The sequence below is a fragment of the Sinocyclocheilus grahami genome, unplaced genomic scaffold (genome assembly GCF_001515645.1).
Source record: "Sinocyclocheilus grahami isolate Dianchi unplaced genomic scaffold, SAMN03320097.WGS_v1.1 scaffold1298.1, whole genome shotgun sequence".
Classification (NCBI taxonomy): domain Eukaryota; kingdom Metazoa; phylum Chordata; class Actinopteri; order Cypriniformes; family Cyprinidae; genus Sinocyclocheilus; species Sinocyclocheilus grahami.
The window spans coordinates 81166-95940 of record NW_015506477.1 but is presented as its reverse complement, the minus strand read 5'-3'; the positions used below and the strand labels follow the sequence as shown (position 1 = coordinate 95940).

At 35.9% G+C, this 14775-nt stretch overlaps 1 protein-coding gene across 1 annotated transcript in view; it reads right to left on the bottom strand.

Moving 5' to 3' along the window:
* The window catches only part of plppr1 (phospholipid phosphatase related 1), a 14841-nt gene extending 3631 nt beyond the window's left edge, over window positions 1-11210 (bottom strand). The window contains exons 1-4 of the mRNA XM_016254980.1: window positions 11013-11210; window positions 5334-5466; window positions 3093-3343; window positions 1547-1723 (exon numbers count right to left, since the gene is read on the bottom strand). Coding sequence (XP_016110466.1) covers window positions 1547-1723; window positions 3093-3343; window positions 5334-5466; window positions 11013-11192 — 741 coding nt within the window. The 5' untranslated portion in view covers window positions 11193-11210. The remainder of the gene's footprint in view (window positions 1-1546; window positions 1724-3092; window positions 3344-5333; window positions 5467-11012) is intronic.
* Window positions 11211-14775: the final 3565 nt, after the last annotated feature.

The following is a 14775-nucleotide window of genomic DNA, read 5'->3' as shown; positions in this document are numbered from 1 at the left end:
TCACGAGCAGGGGGTCTGGGGGCTTTACTCAAGTTAAAACACTTTCATCATCCTCATGAATGTATGCTGGTTTAGCTAATGGCTGCGACACACACCAGTTTTTGTTCTGTGCTGATCCCAATCGAATCCTTTCATTATAACATACAGAGTGTTTGCACGACAATGTTAATAATATATTAATTGCACAGTGTGAAATTCATTGGTCATAACAGAACTTTGTGAGATCACGATGAAATAAGAGTGACAGTTTTTAGTAGTTAAAAAAGGAGCGCGCTTTACGAGCTTTCTAGGCAATAATAAATTTAAAATGTAGAACTTTGTTTTTCGGCCACACACGTTGCAAAGTTTCGGGAATGACATCCGCATATTTAACGCTGGATTCGCTCTCGAAGTAGCAGTGATTGACATAGTGATAATCATAGCAATAGATGGGACAAAATATGTGAAAATGTGCATTAAGACTCGAGCACCCTCACTAATGTCAGAAGCACCCTCAGTGATTATTTCTAGTTGGTATACGCTTTTATTGTATAGCCTACAAAAACAACAAAATACAAAGGCACTAGAAAAAATTTTATAAAAAATGCATATTTACAATTTAAGATAACTAGAGAAGGCTGACTATAACCAGTTTGCTTCCATTTTAGTAAGAAAAGCCTTGGTTACTCTTCACCTGAATTAGAAAAAAAAGCTCTTCTGGTGTTCAGTGATGCGAGGACAACGTTTGAGCGTGTACACGCGATATCTGAGCGAGAGCAGAGCCAATTCATAAAATAAAATAAAAAACAATGTATAGTTAAAAGCACACGTCCAGTTTTGTATGAGTGAAGGAAATCCGCTTGCGGATTCTTGCGGTGAGATTCTTGTTCACGCATTACATGGATCGCATAACATTATGCGCTCTCGTCATTTGCCATTAAGATCACGCTATAGAAACTGCTTAAAATTAAGTATAAAGAAGAGAAGAAAGCAGTCCTAGGCAGCTGCCTACACAGGATCCGCCACTGCCAGATGCAGTTAGAAACCTGGGGTGGCCAGCCAGATTTCAGGGGGGGCCGGTGCCACCCCTGACCACCACGTAGACACGCCCCTGGTCACGAGGCGATCACGTGAGGCGCTCCGTCTGGCATGATATTCTTAATAATATCTTGTAGTGTGTGATGCGCCATGATGTTCAAATCTTGTAGTGTGTGCATGTTTAAGATTTGAGAGAAGATAATCTGCAAAGATTCTCCTTATGTGTGTGCGGCAACCAGATTTTATAATCGGTTAGGATTTTAAAACTCCTGTAGTGTGAGCCTGGCTTAACACAGATTTAGACAGATTTGTGAACAATATTTGAGAGAAATAGGCCTTTTGTGTACATAGAAAAAGTCTTAAATCTTTGAGTTCAGGTCATGAAAAATGGGGGCAAAAACAAAAGTGTTGCTTTTGTTATTTTGTTAAGTATATATATATATATATATATATATATATATATATATATATATATATATATATATATATTGTGTGTGTGTGTGTGTGTGTGTAAAACAATGAAACCCACCAGGAAAAGAGCTATGGAGCTTCCTAATATGAATCCAGCGATGACGTCTGAGCAGTGATTGCGGTATTCTGATACACGGTTCAATCCAGTCAAGAAAGCAGCACACAGGATTCCCAGACAAAGTACAGGCTTGGCCAGACGACTGCTTTTTGTCCTGATGGTGCTTGTGATGTACATCTGAAACAGGCAAGCGCACACACACAAGCTCAGGAACCGATTTATTCAGTATGGTGCATATATGGGTGCTGTATATGCAGCAGGTGACTGTGAGGAAATCAAGCTTAAATAAATAAACGCCGCTCGCTCCACCTCAGGGAAATTATGGCCAATTATGGAGAATGGAATCAGAGTAAATAACCTCTTATTCCCATGAAAGAGAGAGAGAGAGAGCTGCTCTAAACTCACTTCAACCAAATAAAAGACTTCATCACAAACCCTGCGATTCAACATCACTAACCTGACATCAACACACTGAAGATCTATTCCAAATCAGTGTAAGAAACCTGATTTCTCGCATCAATTTCAACAAAATGTATAGTTACACTAATTGCCTTTGTATGGCAGACTTCATGCTGCAGTAATTTGATGAAAAATACAGTAAAAACAGTGAATAACTAACTAATTAACTGTGTGTGTGTAAAGTTTGTTTTCCAGGACTCGACAAATAAAAAGTACAAAATAACATTTTAACATTTATTTAAAAATATAATAAATCTCTTGTAAATCTTTTATAACTATTATAATCTTTTATTTTGATCAATTTAATGCATCTTTGCTGAATAAAAGTATTAATTACATTTCTTTTTTTTCTGGATTATCTCTAACATTACTCAAAATCAGTGTGAGAAAATTTATTTCAGTTTTGGCAAGATGTGTGGTTACACTTATTGCCTTTGTATGGCAATGTACAGTAGGTGATATCAGGTAAATACTGTACATGTGTACACATTTTTCAATGTAAATCAATATGTGTGTACTTTTTATATACTTATGTTTAAATACTTTTTTTCCCCACTGTATATATATATATATATATAATTTTTCCCCCAAAATGTTTGCTTGAATACTGCTGTTAAATACCTGAAAAACATCAAACACTTATTTATTTACATTGATAATAATATTTAATTTCTTAAATGTGTATTTAATAGCATATTAGTGTTTGGTTTTGGTATCTAAATTGGGATTCACAGTTGTGAAATTAAATTAGTATCGGTAACAACTTTGCATAAAAACAAGCTGTACAGATATCCGTTTAAAAAAACGCAGTTCAACTATGTTTTCCCTGTAAAATCAATACATGACACTAAATTAAAACAACAGGCCATTTTTCAAGCATCCTCATTTTTCAGGGTCTGTCCAAAACGGAACATGAACACATTTGGATTTTGGACCAATTATATTTCAAGACTAATTGCTTTGGTCCTGGCTGGGACAACTTTTGTGTAAAGCAAATGTATTTTCCAGGTAAACAAACCATGAAGTATGAGCCAGCTGAAATCAAGTTCAACACATAACCGACAAAACCCACACTGCAGTGCCTTACAGTAATGTAGACGGCGGAGTAGACACTGAGCGAAGCGTCTTTGGATGGGAAGGACCTCCTGGCTCTCTCCACCACCACCTGGTTCCCAGTGCAGATGTTTCCATTGGCGATGAACTGGTGGTTGAAGCGACAATCCATCCCGGTGTAATTTGGCTTGCAGACGCTCAGGAAGTACGGCGCCAAATTGCCAGTTGCTACCTGGCCGGCGTTGACAAAGATGTCGGTGGCGAACAGGCCAAACGCGAAGACACCTGCGGCGAAAAACAACAACAACAGAAAACTATTCATCTTGTTGCTCCCAATCAAGTCTCGAAAATATAAGCAAATCAGACAAGGGCTTGGAGGATGCCTATGAATACCAATGCGGTCTTGATGGAACGATGTTATTTTTATCTTCAACCAGAAGTAATTACAAATGCCCACTAGAGCAAAAGCTACATTTGCATACATCATCTGGCACAAACATAACTACTCTACTAAGCTTAGTATCTTATGCATGTAATTATGATGTCCTCTAGTTATGCCAACTCTCTCAGATGGACGTTTTCCAATTGATTTTGTGGAATACGATGGTAACCGACTTGCTTCACCGTGAAACTGTGCGTATGTGAAGTAGATTACAATTCATGGTGAGCAAAAAGTTGAGCTACTGGAGAGAGATAGACAAAGGATACTGTACTCTCCGGCCACAATTGCTCAAGAATGCAATCCGATGGTCCACATCACCGCAATCCCAAGCCTCAGAGGACACCATTACCAGAGTCTCTGCTATATTATGCATCACATCCAGCAAAGCAACACTCCCCATGTTTCTCGTTTTATTTTACGTCAGGCTTTGGGTGGGCAGCATGGACATGTGTACTGAAACCAACATCCTGTAAATATGAATGCATCAAAGAACCACTGCGAGGGAAAGTTTTATTAGAAAGTTGTGTTGATTGTTTCTGTCATTATGTCTGTAGCAAACATTTAAAACGGATGTGTTGTGGAGGTAGTGTTGTTCGTTCGGTCTGTTACTAATCAATAAAACAGCCACAGCTCAGCAGTTTTGCTTGAAAACTTGCACTTTTAAAATCTCCAGGTAAATCATACCATCCTAACAAAGTCAAAGATTTATTGGATCCGTGGTGCACTTTTACTTTTGAGAGCTCACTAAAGTATTATTAGTGATATTTGCTTAGTACTTTTTTCTGCAGTAGAAGTAGTATTAATGGGTTAAGTTGATTAATAAGCCATTAACAAATAATCTGCAATGGACAAGGTGTCAAAACCTACCTAATGAATAAGCACACATACTTAGCTACACTGGTTATAAATTCTATAACCAATCCTTAACCCACACTCTAACAGAAATAAATGAGGATGTCCCGCAAAATTAGGTTTTGTCAGATTTAACGCACTTCTGGGTACAAATTTGTCCTCAAAACATAGTTCAGCACATTTTTATGTGCACTGATCTTTTTATCAATGTGAGCGTTTACGATACCTTTGTTAAATGAATAATTTTAAATTATAGCCATTCACCAATATACATGAATAATTTTTAAGATTTAATTAGCAAACTGCAGGCCAATGTTTTGTTTACCATTAATCACAGAGCATGATCTTGTCTCATTTTTTTATTATTTCAATACATTTACACCAATCATCCCATAAACATACTAACAAATGTCTCATTTTGCTTTGCATTTATTTATGACAAATAACTCCAGATGTTTCTGTCATCACTCTATGTGCTCTCCTGTTTAAACAAGGGATGTCTGTTCATTTTCTTTTTCCTTCAAAAGATTATTGTACACATTAATTGCCATACTAAATAATTAATAAAATTCCTTTGCTTTGCTGAGCCAGTAGCAAAAAACCTGCGAATAGCACAATCATATAAAGCTCTCCACAGGAAGTGAGGAAACACATAATTGTAGCTTCAGGAAGCGAAATGCTGCATGAATTAATTATGTGAATTATTTTTAGACATATAATATATATAATTATCCAATATTACTTCCAGAAATTAAGACATTATCGTCCCAGCCCTAATATATGCACACAGTATCCACCCCAAAATGACTGTCAATGTATTATTAGATTAAAAAAAAAATTATATATATAAGTATGCATTATCTCACCATGCTCCCAAGATATCAGTTTCAGCCACTGACAAATCCATATTGGAACCAAAGGATACTGAGCTTAAGTGTTAATAATAAAAAGCTAAGTTAGTAGTAGAAAGCAAAGACTCACCAATAAACCTAATGATTCTGCGGATGAGAGGGTTTAGGTAGCAGCACTCGCCCGTCACAATGGTTTTCTCCTGGGCTATGAGAGCTTCTTTAGTAGACTTCATGATATACATGGAGATCTCACCAATAAATATCTGTGGAGACAAGAGAAAAATCATTAGATTCAAGCATTTAATGCATCTCATGTAAACACAAGCGAGACTCATGTCTATTAGAATATTTCTGATCTTTTGCTCATCCCTTGAATTGCAGGAATTCTATTCTTCATTTAAGCCCTTATGCTAAGGTGTCAAAGTTTTGGTATCAATGTCATCAAACCTGGTGTAACAATTGCTTCAGTTTTCAATCTTAACGCAATTTAGTTTAGTTTATTTATTTGGTTTGAACCTTTAAGACATCTGTATGCAAATGAAAACAGGAGTAGCTCACTCTGGTTCATCAGGAATAGGCGTTAATATGTAAATGTGTCAATTAATATGTTAATGAGCTCTTGGTCCTGATGCCATAACCATGACAAATTCTGAGCGTTTTGAAGTCTGACATAAATCAGAATCAGAATCAGAAAGAGCTTTATTGCTTGCGCATACAAGGAATTTGTTTTAGTGTCACAAGCTTCCAGTACACAGAGACAACAGCAACACACAGACAATAAAAATACACACATATGTAAATATAAATAGACACTTTTTTTTAATAAAATAAAATAAATTTAAATAAATTGTATGTACAGTTGTGCTATAGATTATAGAATAGAAGTAGAATAGAGTGGGATGCAGGGATGTACTAGGATGTAGGTGGTAACAAATAATTATAAGGTTATTGAACATATCTTTATTGCACAATGGGGGAAACATTTAACTGTTCATAAGGTAGATTGCCTGGGGGAAGAAACTGTTCTTGTGCCTGGCTGTCCTGGTATTTATGGCTCCAAAGTGCCAACCAGATGGCAAAAGTTCAAAAAGGGGATGGCTTGGATGTGAGGGATCCAGAGTGATTTTCTGAGTCCTTTTCCTCACTCTGGATGTATACAGTTCTTGAAGGGTGGGCAGGGGAGCACCAACAATCCTCTCGGCAGTCCGAACCGTTCTCTGTAGTCTTTTGGTGTCTGATTTTGTAGCTGAACTAAACCAGACAGTTATGGATGAACACAGGACAGACTCAATGATGGCTGAGTAGAACTGTTTCAGCAGCTCCTGTGGCAGGTTGAATTTCCTCAGCTGGCGAAGGAAGTACAACATTTGTTGGGCCTTTTTTTACAACGGAGTCGAGGTGTCCCACTTCAGGTCCTGAGAGATGGTGGTGCCCAGGAATCTGAATGACTCCACTGTTTCTACAGTGCTGTCCATGAGGGTGAGTGGGGGGAGTGCTGGGGGGTTTCTCCTGAAGTTCACTATCATCTCCACTGTTTTGAGCGTGTTGAGCTTCAGGTTGTTAAGACTGCATGAGGGTGAGTGGGGGGAGTGCTGGGGGGTTTCTCCTGAAGTTCACCATCATCTCCACTGTTTTGAGCGTGTTGAGCTTCAGGTTGTTAAGACTGCACCAGACAGCCAGTTGCTCAATCTCTTGTCTGTAGGCAGACTCATCACCGTGCTGTATGAGGCCGATAAGTGTGGTGTCATCTGCGACCTTCAGGAGCTTGACAGAGGGGTCTTTAGAGGTGCAGTCATTGGTGTACAGGGAGAAGAGCAGTGGTGAGAGGACGCAACCTTGAGGGGCACCAGTGTTGGTGGAGCGGCTGTTTGACATGAATTCCCCCAGTCTCACTAGCTGCTGCCTATCAGTCAGAAAGCTGGTGATCCACTAACAGATAGAGCTAGGGACCGAGAGCTGGGTTAGTTTGGTCTGGAGGAATGTTGGAATGATGGTGTTGAAGGCCGAACTGAAGTCCACAAACAGGAACCTCACATAAGTCCCTGATTTGTCCAGATGCTGCAGGATGAAGTGCAGTCCCATGTTGACTAAGGGTTGACAGTAAGGGTCTAGTGATGTCCTTCAGATAAGCCAGAACCAGTTTTTCAAACGACTTCATGACCACAGACGTTAGAGTCACAGGTCTGTAGTCGTAAAGTCCTGTTATCTTGGGTTTCTTTGGGACGGGGACGATGGTGGAGCGTTTGAAGCAGGCAGGGACTTTGCATAGCTCCAGTGATCTGTTGATTTTATCAGGGACTTTGTGCTGTGAATGTTAGAATGACACAGTACATCAAACTATTTCTATAGTTTCTATAATACCTCCATTTTATGCGCAAAATCAGGTTTTCAAGTCTTTTGTGGCGTGAAATTGAGTGAACCTCTAATGATCAGCTCACTATGCCCTTGTATTATTTGGAGTAAACCAACTGTAGCTAAACACAGTGTTTCGCACTAATGATATCAATAATGACGATACAATAACAAACAAAATTCATACTTTGACTCCTGGCACAAGGCATAAATATTAAAATCCGTATTCAAAGCCGTAAATATCAAATGTTATAAATACTTTCAGAAATTAAGCAATATTTCAGCCCAAAATGAAAACCGTCATCATTTATTCACCCTCATGTTGCTCCAAATCCATATGTACACTTTACAAAGCTCTCTCTTTCTCTCTCTCTCTGTCTTTTTTCTTTTCCTTCAGAGACAATGGATTTTGGTTATGATTAATTTTGTTTATACTTTATGCACCAATTTTCAATCTAAACAGAAATGTAAGATAATTGAGAATTTAAAACTTAAATATGAGACTGTTCCTCACACACACACACACACACACACACAAAATGTGTCTTTAGAAGATTTATTTATGTTAAAGTTTAAAAAAAGAAACAACAAGAGGGAATGTATAGGATAAAATTGGATGCATACTTTTTTTTTACAGCATCAGTCACATGTTGGACATGTATGTGTCTCTAGTGAAACTAAAAACAGTTAACTAAACAAGAAGTCAAAAGACAGAATTTACTAAGAAAGACCCGCTGATGGAATAATTAGCATAAAATGGATGTGTTTGAGCTGAAAAGAAATGATAATGACAAAAGTTGAGCCGTTTGGGGATTTGCACCTAAAAGGTACAGCATTTCACAGGCCACTTTGAAGTCAGATATTTCTCAGCCACTGACCATTTCTGAAGTTAGCAAACGCAAAGGAGGGGTTCTATTTAGTTTCATGTTCTCCCACACAGAGGAGAGAAAGTTTGTGTCGTAGGGAGGGAAAAATCCACGAGAAGAGGCGGTGGCTGCTGCAGTTCTTTGTATCTCTGGAGTCAAACTCACTTTGGCTTATTTAAGGCTGCAAACACATGAGCTGATTTCTGTGCTTGGAATGATGGAATCGTCTCTGAATAATACAGCACAGATGAAACGCTGAAAACCTGCTGCTTGAGATACAGACTGAGGTATAAAGATGAACTACACTGTCCCATACTGTATTAAAAAGGTTCAAGAAACCTACAAGATGTTCTGACATGCATATTTTATATTTTGGTGAATGTCATAAAGGCGATCATGGGTCATATTTGATATAAAAATTAAATTATTTTTTAATATAAAATTATGCAGTCATTATTTCATTTATTTTTCCCCTTCAGAAAATGAAGCCAATTTTGGTTGTATTGTGGCATTTTCTCCACGATACTTACCTGCAGTCTCCATATCCCAAACAAACAAATAAATAAATAAATATACATGCATGCATAAATAAATAAATAAATGCATACATACATAAATAAATATACGTGTGATAACAGAACGTCCATACTGGGATGAATTATCATGTAATTATTCTTGATAAAAAGTCAAATTAAAATATTATATACATCCTGAAGGTGTGTCTAATCTGAAAAATGACCTCTGTAACTCCTAACTGCTTCATTGCACTTCTGATAAAGGCCCAAACAAAGGCAGTAAAACTGAGACCATCATTCTCAACAGAAATAAAATGTATTCACTGTAATTTGTCTTTAGTGGTCGATGTTTTATGATCCGTGTGGTTATTAAAAGGATATGAGTCACACTGAAACTTCACTCTGGAGACTAAATTTCATTTCCCCTTCATGTTTTACACCTGCTCTTAATTGAAATGTAAAGTAATAATATTGCTAATTTAATAATAATACAAATCTACAAATAAATTAAAATAGTTTAGTTACTGAATTCTTTGAGCTAAAATAAATAAGGCATGTATGTAGTATTTATTGTATGCTGGTACTGCAGTGCCCTCTGGTGTTCATGTCCAACAATCACAAAAAAAAAATAAAACTGCAGAAATCTTTATTGAAATAGTCCATTATTTACTTGGATCATTTATTTAAACTTATCTCTATTTTACAAATCCATCTGCCAGAGATTCATAGATGCCAGTTTCACTAATTGTGCAACAATCAACATCAACTGTGTAGGATTTTTTTATTTTAAATAATAATAACTATTAAATTATATTATATTATATTATATTATGAAAAATATAATACTGTGAGTTTAATGAACTCAAAATGGGAGAACAATGGTTTCTTCATCCCTCCTCTCATCCTCTACTGCGTGGTGGCAGCTGCGCCCACAGCCATCGTGAGTACCACTGGCTCAAGATCACCAACAACACACTAGTTCATTAGTGAGCTCGACTTGTTTTAGGGTTTTTATGTTTTGATTTTTAGTTTCTGGTGATGTAATCAACTTTTTAAATTTTAAAGGTTCAGTATCCTTTTGCTTTTAATGCTATATGTAAACATGAACAACAATCTGGTCTTTCAAAGCTCAGAGGGGGTGGGGAATTTACGTGACTAAGTTTTAATACTTAGGGATTTGAACAAAATCTAAGTCTGTGATGGTTAAATGAGAACTGCTCATTTTAAGATCGGTGGTGGAAGACGATTTTATCACTGAATTATTTATTTTGAGAATTTCTGTCATTTTAGGTGAACTATTCCAACAAGTGAACTGCACAATTTGAGGAAAATATGATATTGAGATTTTTTCTGATTTAAAATTGTGACAGTGATTTAAAAACTAATTTCCAGGTTTCCTGTGCTTTTTGGCAGGGCTAAACAATTTGGCCAAAATGTTATGATTCTATGACAATATGGCTATATAACAATAAAACAACAACAAAAATAAATAATAATAATAATAATAATTATTATTATTATTATTATAATTGTTGTTGTTGTTGTTATTGTTATATAGCCATATTGTCATAGAATCATAACATTTTGGCCAAATTGTTTAGCCCTGCCAAAAAGCACAGGAAACCTGGAAATTAGTTTTTAAATCACTGTCACAATTTTAAATCAGAAAAAATCTCAATATCATATTTTCCTCAAATTGTGCAGTTCACTTGTTGGAATAGTTCACCTAAAATGACAGAAATTCTCAAAATAAATAATTCAGTGATAAAATCGTCTTCCACCACCGATCTTAAAATGAGCAGTTCTCATTTAACCATCACAGACTTAGATTTTGTTCAAATCCCTAAGTATTAAAACTTAGTCACGTAAATTCCCCACCCCCTCTGAGCTTTGAAAGACCAGATTGTTGTTCATGTTTACATATAGCATTAAAAGCAAAAGGATACTGAACCTTTAAAATTTAAAAAGTTGATTACATCACCAGAAACTAAAAATCAAAACATAAAAACCCTAAAACAAGTCGAGCTCACTAATGAACTAGTGTGTTGTTGGTGATCTTGAGCCAGTGGTACTCACGATGGCTGTGGGCGCAGCTGCCACCACGCAGTAGAGGATGAGAGGAGGGATGAAGCTGCTCTCCTCCACCCCGGGGTACGGCTTCATCAGCTCAGCATCCTTACAGAAGAAGCCCTGGATATGGATCCCAAACGTGTCTGTGCATTCAAAGTAGTACACCAGCAGCACCGTCCCGGCCATGATCACCAACTGGAAAGAGAACAAAGAAACAAACTTAACAAAAGTATCTGTTGAGCAGTGTCGGCCAGTAACTAGTTACTAGTGACTAGTTACAGTAATAATATTACTTTGTAACTAGTAGTGTAACTAATTACTAATAAGATTTCAGTAATAATATTACAGTTACCATCCATAAAACAGCTCGTTACGTAGTTAATTTTGATGACTTAAGCCCTTCTGATTTGAAGTCCAACAATCCAATAATTCCTAGATTTATTTTCATAACTTTCACGACTCATTAACACATGAATCACCAGTGCAGCAGGCAAGATTGGAATATGGAAAAGCTTATATTCAGCAGATGGAAATATTGCCATTACATAGATTTTGTCAGATTTTTTGTTATGTAAGATCCCAAACGTGTCTGTGCATTCAAAGTAGTACACCAGCAGCACCGTCCCGGCCATGATCACCAACTGGAAAGAGAACAAAGAAACAAACTTAACAAAAGTATCTGTTGAGCAGTGTCGGCCAGTAACTAGTTACTAGTGACTAGTTACAGTAATAATATTACTTTGTAACTAGTAGTGTAACTAATTACTAATAAGATTTCAGTAATAATATTACAGTTACCATCCATAAAACAGCTCGTTACGTAGTTAATTTTGATGACTTAAGCCCTTCTGATTTGAAGTCCAACAATCCAATAATTCCTAGATTTATTTTCATAACTTTCACGACTCATTAACACATGAATCACCAGTGCAGCAGGCAAGCTTGGAATATGGAAAAGCTTATATTCAGCAGATGGAAATATTTCCATTACATAGATTTTGTCAGATTTTTTGTTATGTAAGTTGTGGCATTACTTTACTTTACTGTGGGTGGGTGGCATTATACACCCACATCCCTCTGATCCTGAAATAAATTGTATTACAATAATTAAAAATCGAAAACGAAACATTTTCTTACGAACTTATGCTATTTCCTTTGATAAAATACATCATGAAATATATTCGTATATGGGTACAAGACAAATTATAGCTACAATTAACTCGCTACACATGACAATTAATGAAGTTAATATAACACTTAAAAGTCACTATGAGGTTAATACGACACTATCACTATTGTAATAACTTCTGACTGTGAGCCAATGTGGATTTTGGTCAAATGATGAGGCAGAAATATACAGGTGCATCTCAATAAATTAGAATGCTATGGAAAAGTTCATTTATTTCAGTAATTCAGCTCAAATTGTGAAAATTGTGTATTAAATAAATTCAATGCACACAGAATGAAGTAGTTTAAGTCTTTGGTTCTTTTAATTGTGATGATTTTGGCTCACATTTAACAAAAACCCACCAATTCACTATCTCAACAAATTAGAATATGGTGACATGCCAATCAGCTAATCAACTCAAGCATTGAATTTATTTAATACACGAGTTTCACAATTTGAGTTGAATTACTGAAATAAATGAACTTTTCCATGACATTCTAATTTATTGAGATGCACCTGTATTATAGAATATAATTTTTTGGGGTAAGATACGCAATTACAACTTCTGTGGGGCATGAAGGAAAAGTAACGTAACTAGTATTGTAACTAATTAATGTTGCCTGAAAGTAATAAGTAACGTAATATTACTATTGTAAGGAGTAACTAGTACCAAGTAATAAATTACTTTGAGTAACGAACCCAAAACTGCTTTTGAGAACTTAATTTCACCAACACACATGAAAAAAAAAAATCCAAAATTTGTCTCATCTCCACGTACCAAACCTCATGTAAGCATCTGTTTTCTGTTTGCAATAGGCCCACTCATAAGTCATATTTTTATCCTCTAAAACACTCCTCAAGCGTTCATTTCCAGCAGAGTTACATAAAGGGCCTTTCATGAAACATGCAAGACAGTGTCTCTGAGAGCACAACTCAAGACACGGTATGCTTAAAGTGATGTGTTATGTAACTTACACTAGGGGTCAGATCTTGATTGATTGATTGATTGATTGATTGATTGATTGATTGATTGATTGATTGATTGATTGATTGATTGATTGATTCATTCATTCAGAAATTCATTCAGAAATTCATTCAGAAATTCATTCAGAAATCAATATGATTATTTAGCAAAGACAGATTAAACTGATCAAAAAGTATGCTTAAAGTGATGTGTTATGTAACTTACACTAGGGGTCAGATCTTGATTGATTGATTGATTGATTGATTGATTGATTGATTGATTGATTCATTCATTCAGAAATTCATTCAGAAATTCATTCAGAAATTCATTCAGAAATTAATATGATTATTTAGCAAAGACAGATTAAACTGATCAAAAAAAAAAAAAACATTTATAATGTTACAAACTACAAAAAAAATTATATTTCAAGTCAATGCTGTTATTTTGAACTTTCAATTCATCAGCCCTGAAAAGAAAAATGAAACATTAATAATTAGGGTTTTGACACAAATTTTCACAAATGCCAAATTTTCTCAAGGAAAAAAAAATCTCTCAACTAATGCTGTAAAATATACATGAGAGTCAGTCGGTACTACATTACTATAATATTGAAGGTTAAAATTGACTGATTGATAGGGTAATATACAACAGCTAAAATTACACTTTTTTTAAATAATAAAGTTACAATTAGCTACATAATAATACTTCTACTTCGATTTGTTTTTTGAAATATAAACATTTAAATGGTGGCTGTCAAAAACTTGATGGATTTATTCAAAAATAAATGAAACATTGAAGAACAGTAAAAATTATAATGAATATGTTATATGGTGCATATATTAAGCAAAATGCCCCTCTCTAAAGTTTATTTTTCTAGCTGACTAATGAGTTTATGGTCACCGAATATGTTTTTCTGAGGTAAATGTGATGTTACATGACATTGTTTACAAGACGTTATATTGACGTCTTTGCGCGGCTGAAACACTGATTGAGCGATTACATGAGACGGGATACGAAAGTTGTACTCTTTCTTTTAACTTACCTTCGGATGTTTAGTCATGATTATTTGTGCTGAAACTGGTATTAATGTGGAGGAGATGATCAGTTCATGTGCGCCTCGCGCTGCCGCTTTTACTGAACTGAGGCGCGCCACGCTACAAGGATCTGTCACTCCACATTAAACAGAGCCAAAACGGCATTAATTGTTTAAATACTGCAAGATGAATTTGAACTTTACGCTCATGAAACAAACTAAAGCATACTTAAGCTGTAATCAGTAATCAGTATTTTGTTGTCCAGTAAAAAGTCAAGTCAAGTCACCTTTATTTATATAGCGCTTTTAACAATACAGATTGTGTCAAAGCAACTGAACAGCATTAATTAGGAAAATAGTGTGTCAATAATGCAAAATGATAATAGTAAATACTAATTTTTCAGTTAAAGACAGTTCATCATTGGATTCAGTGATGTCATCATCCAGCTCAGTCCAGTTTAAATAGTATCTGTGCAATCATCTGCAATCAAGTCAACGATATCGCTTGAAATGAAGTGTCCCCAACTAAGCAAGCCAGAGGCGACAGCGGCAAGGAACCAAAACTCCATCGGTGACAGAATGGAGAAAAAACCTTGGGAGAAAC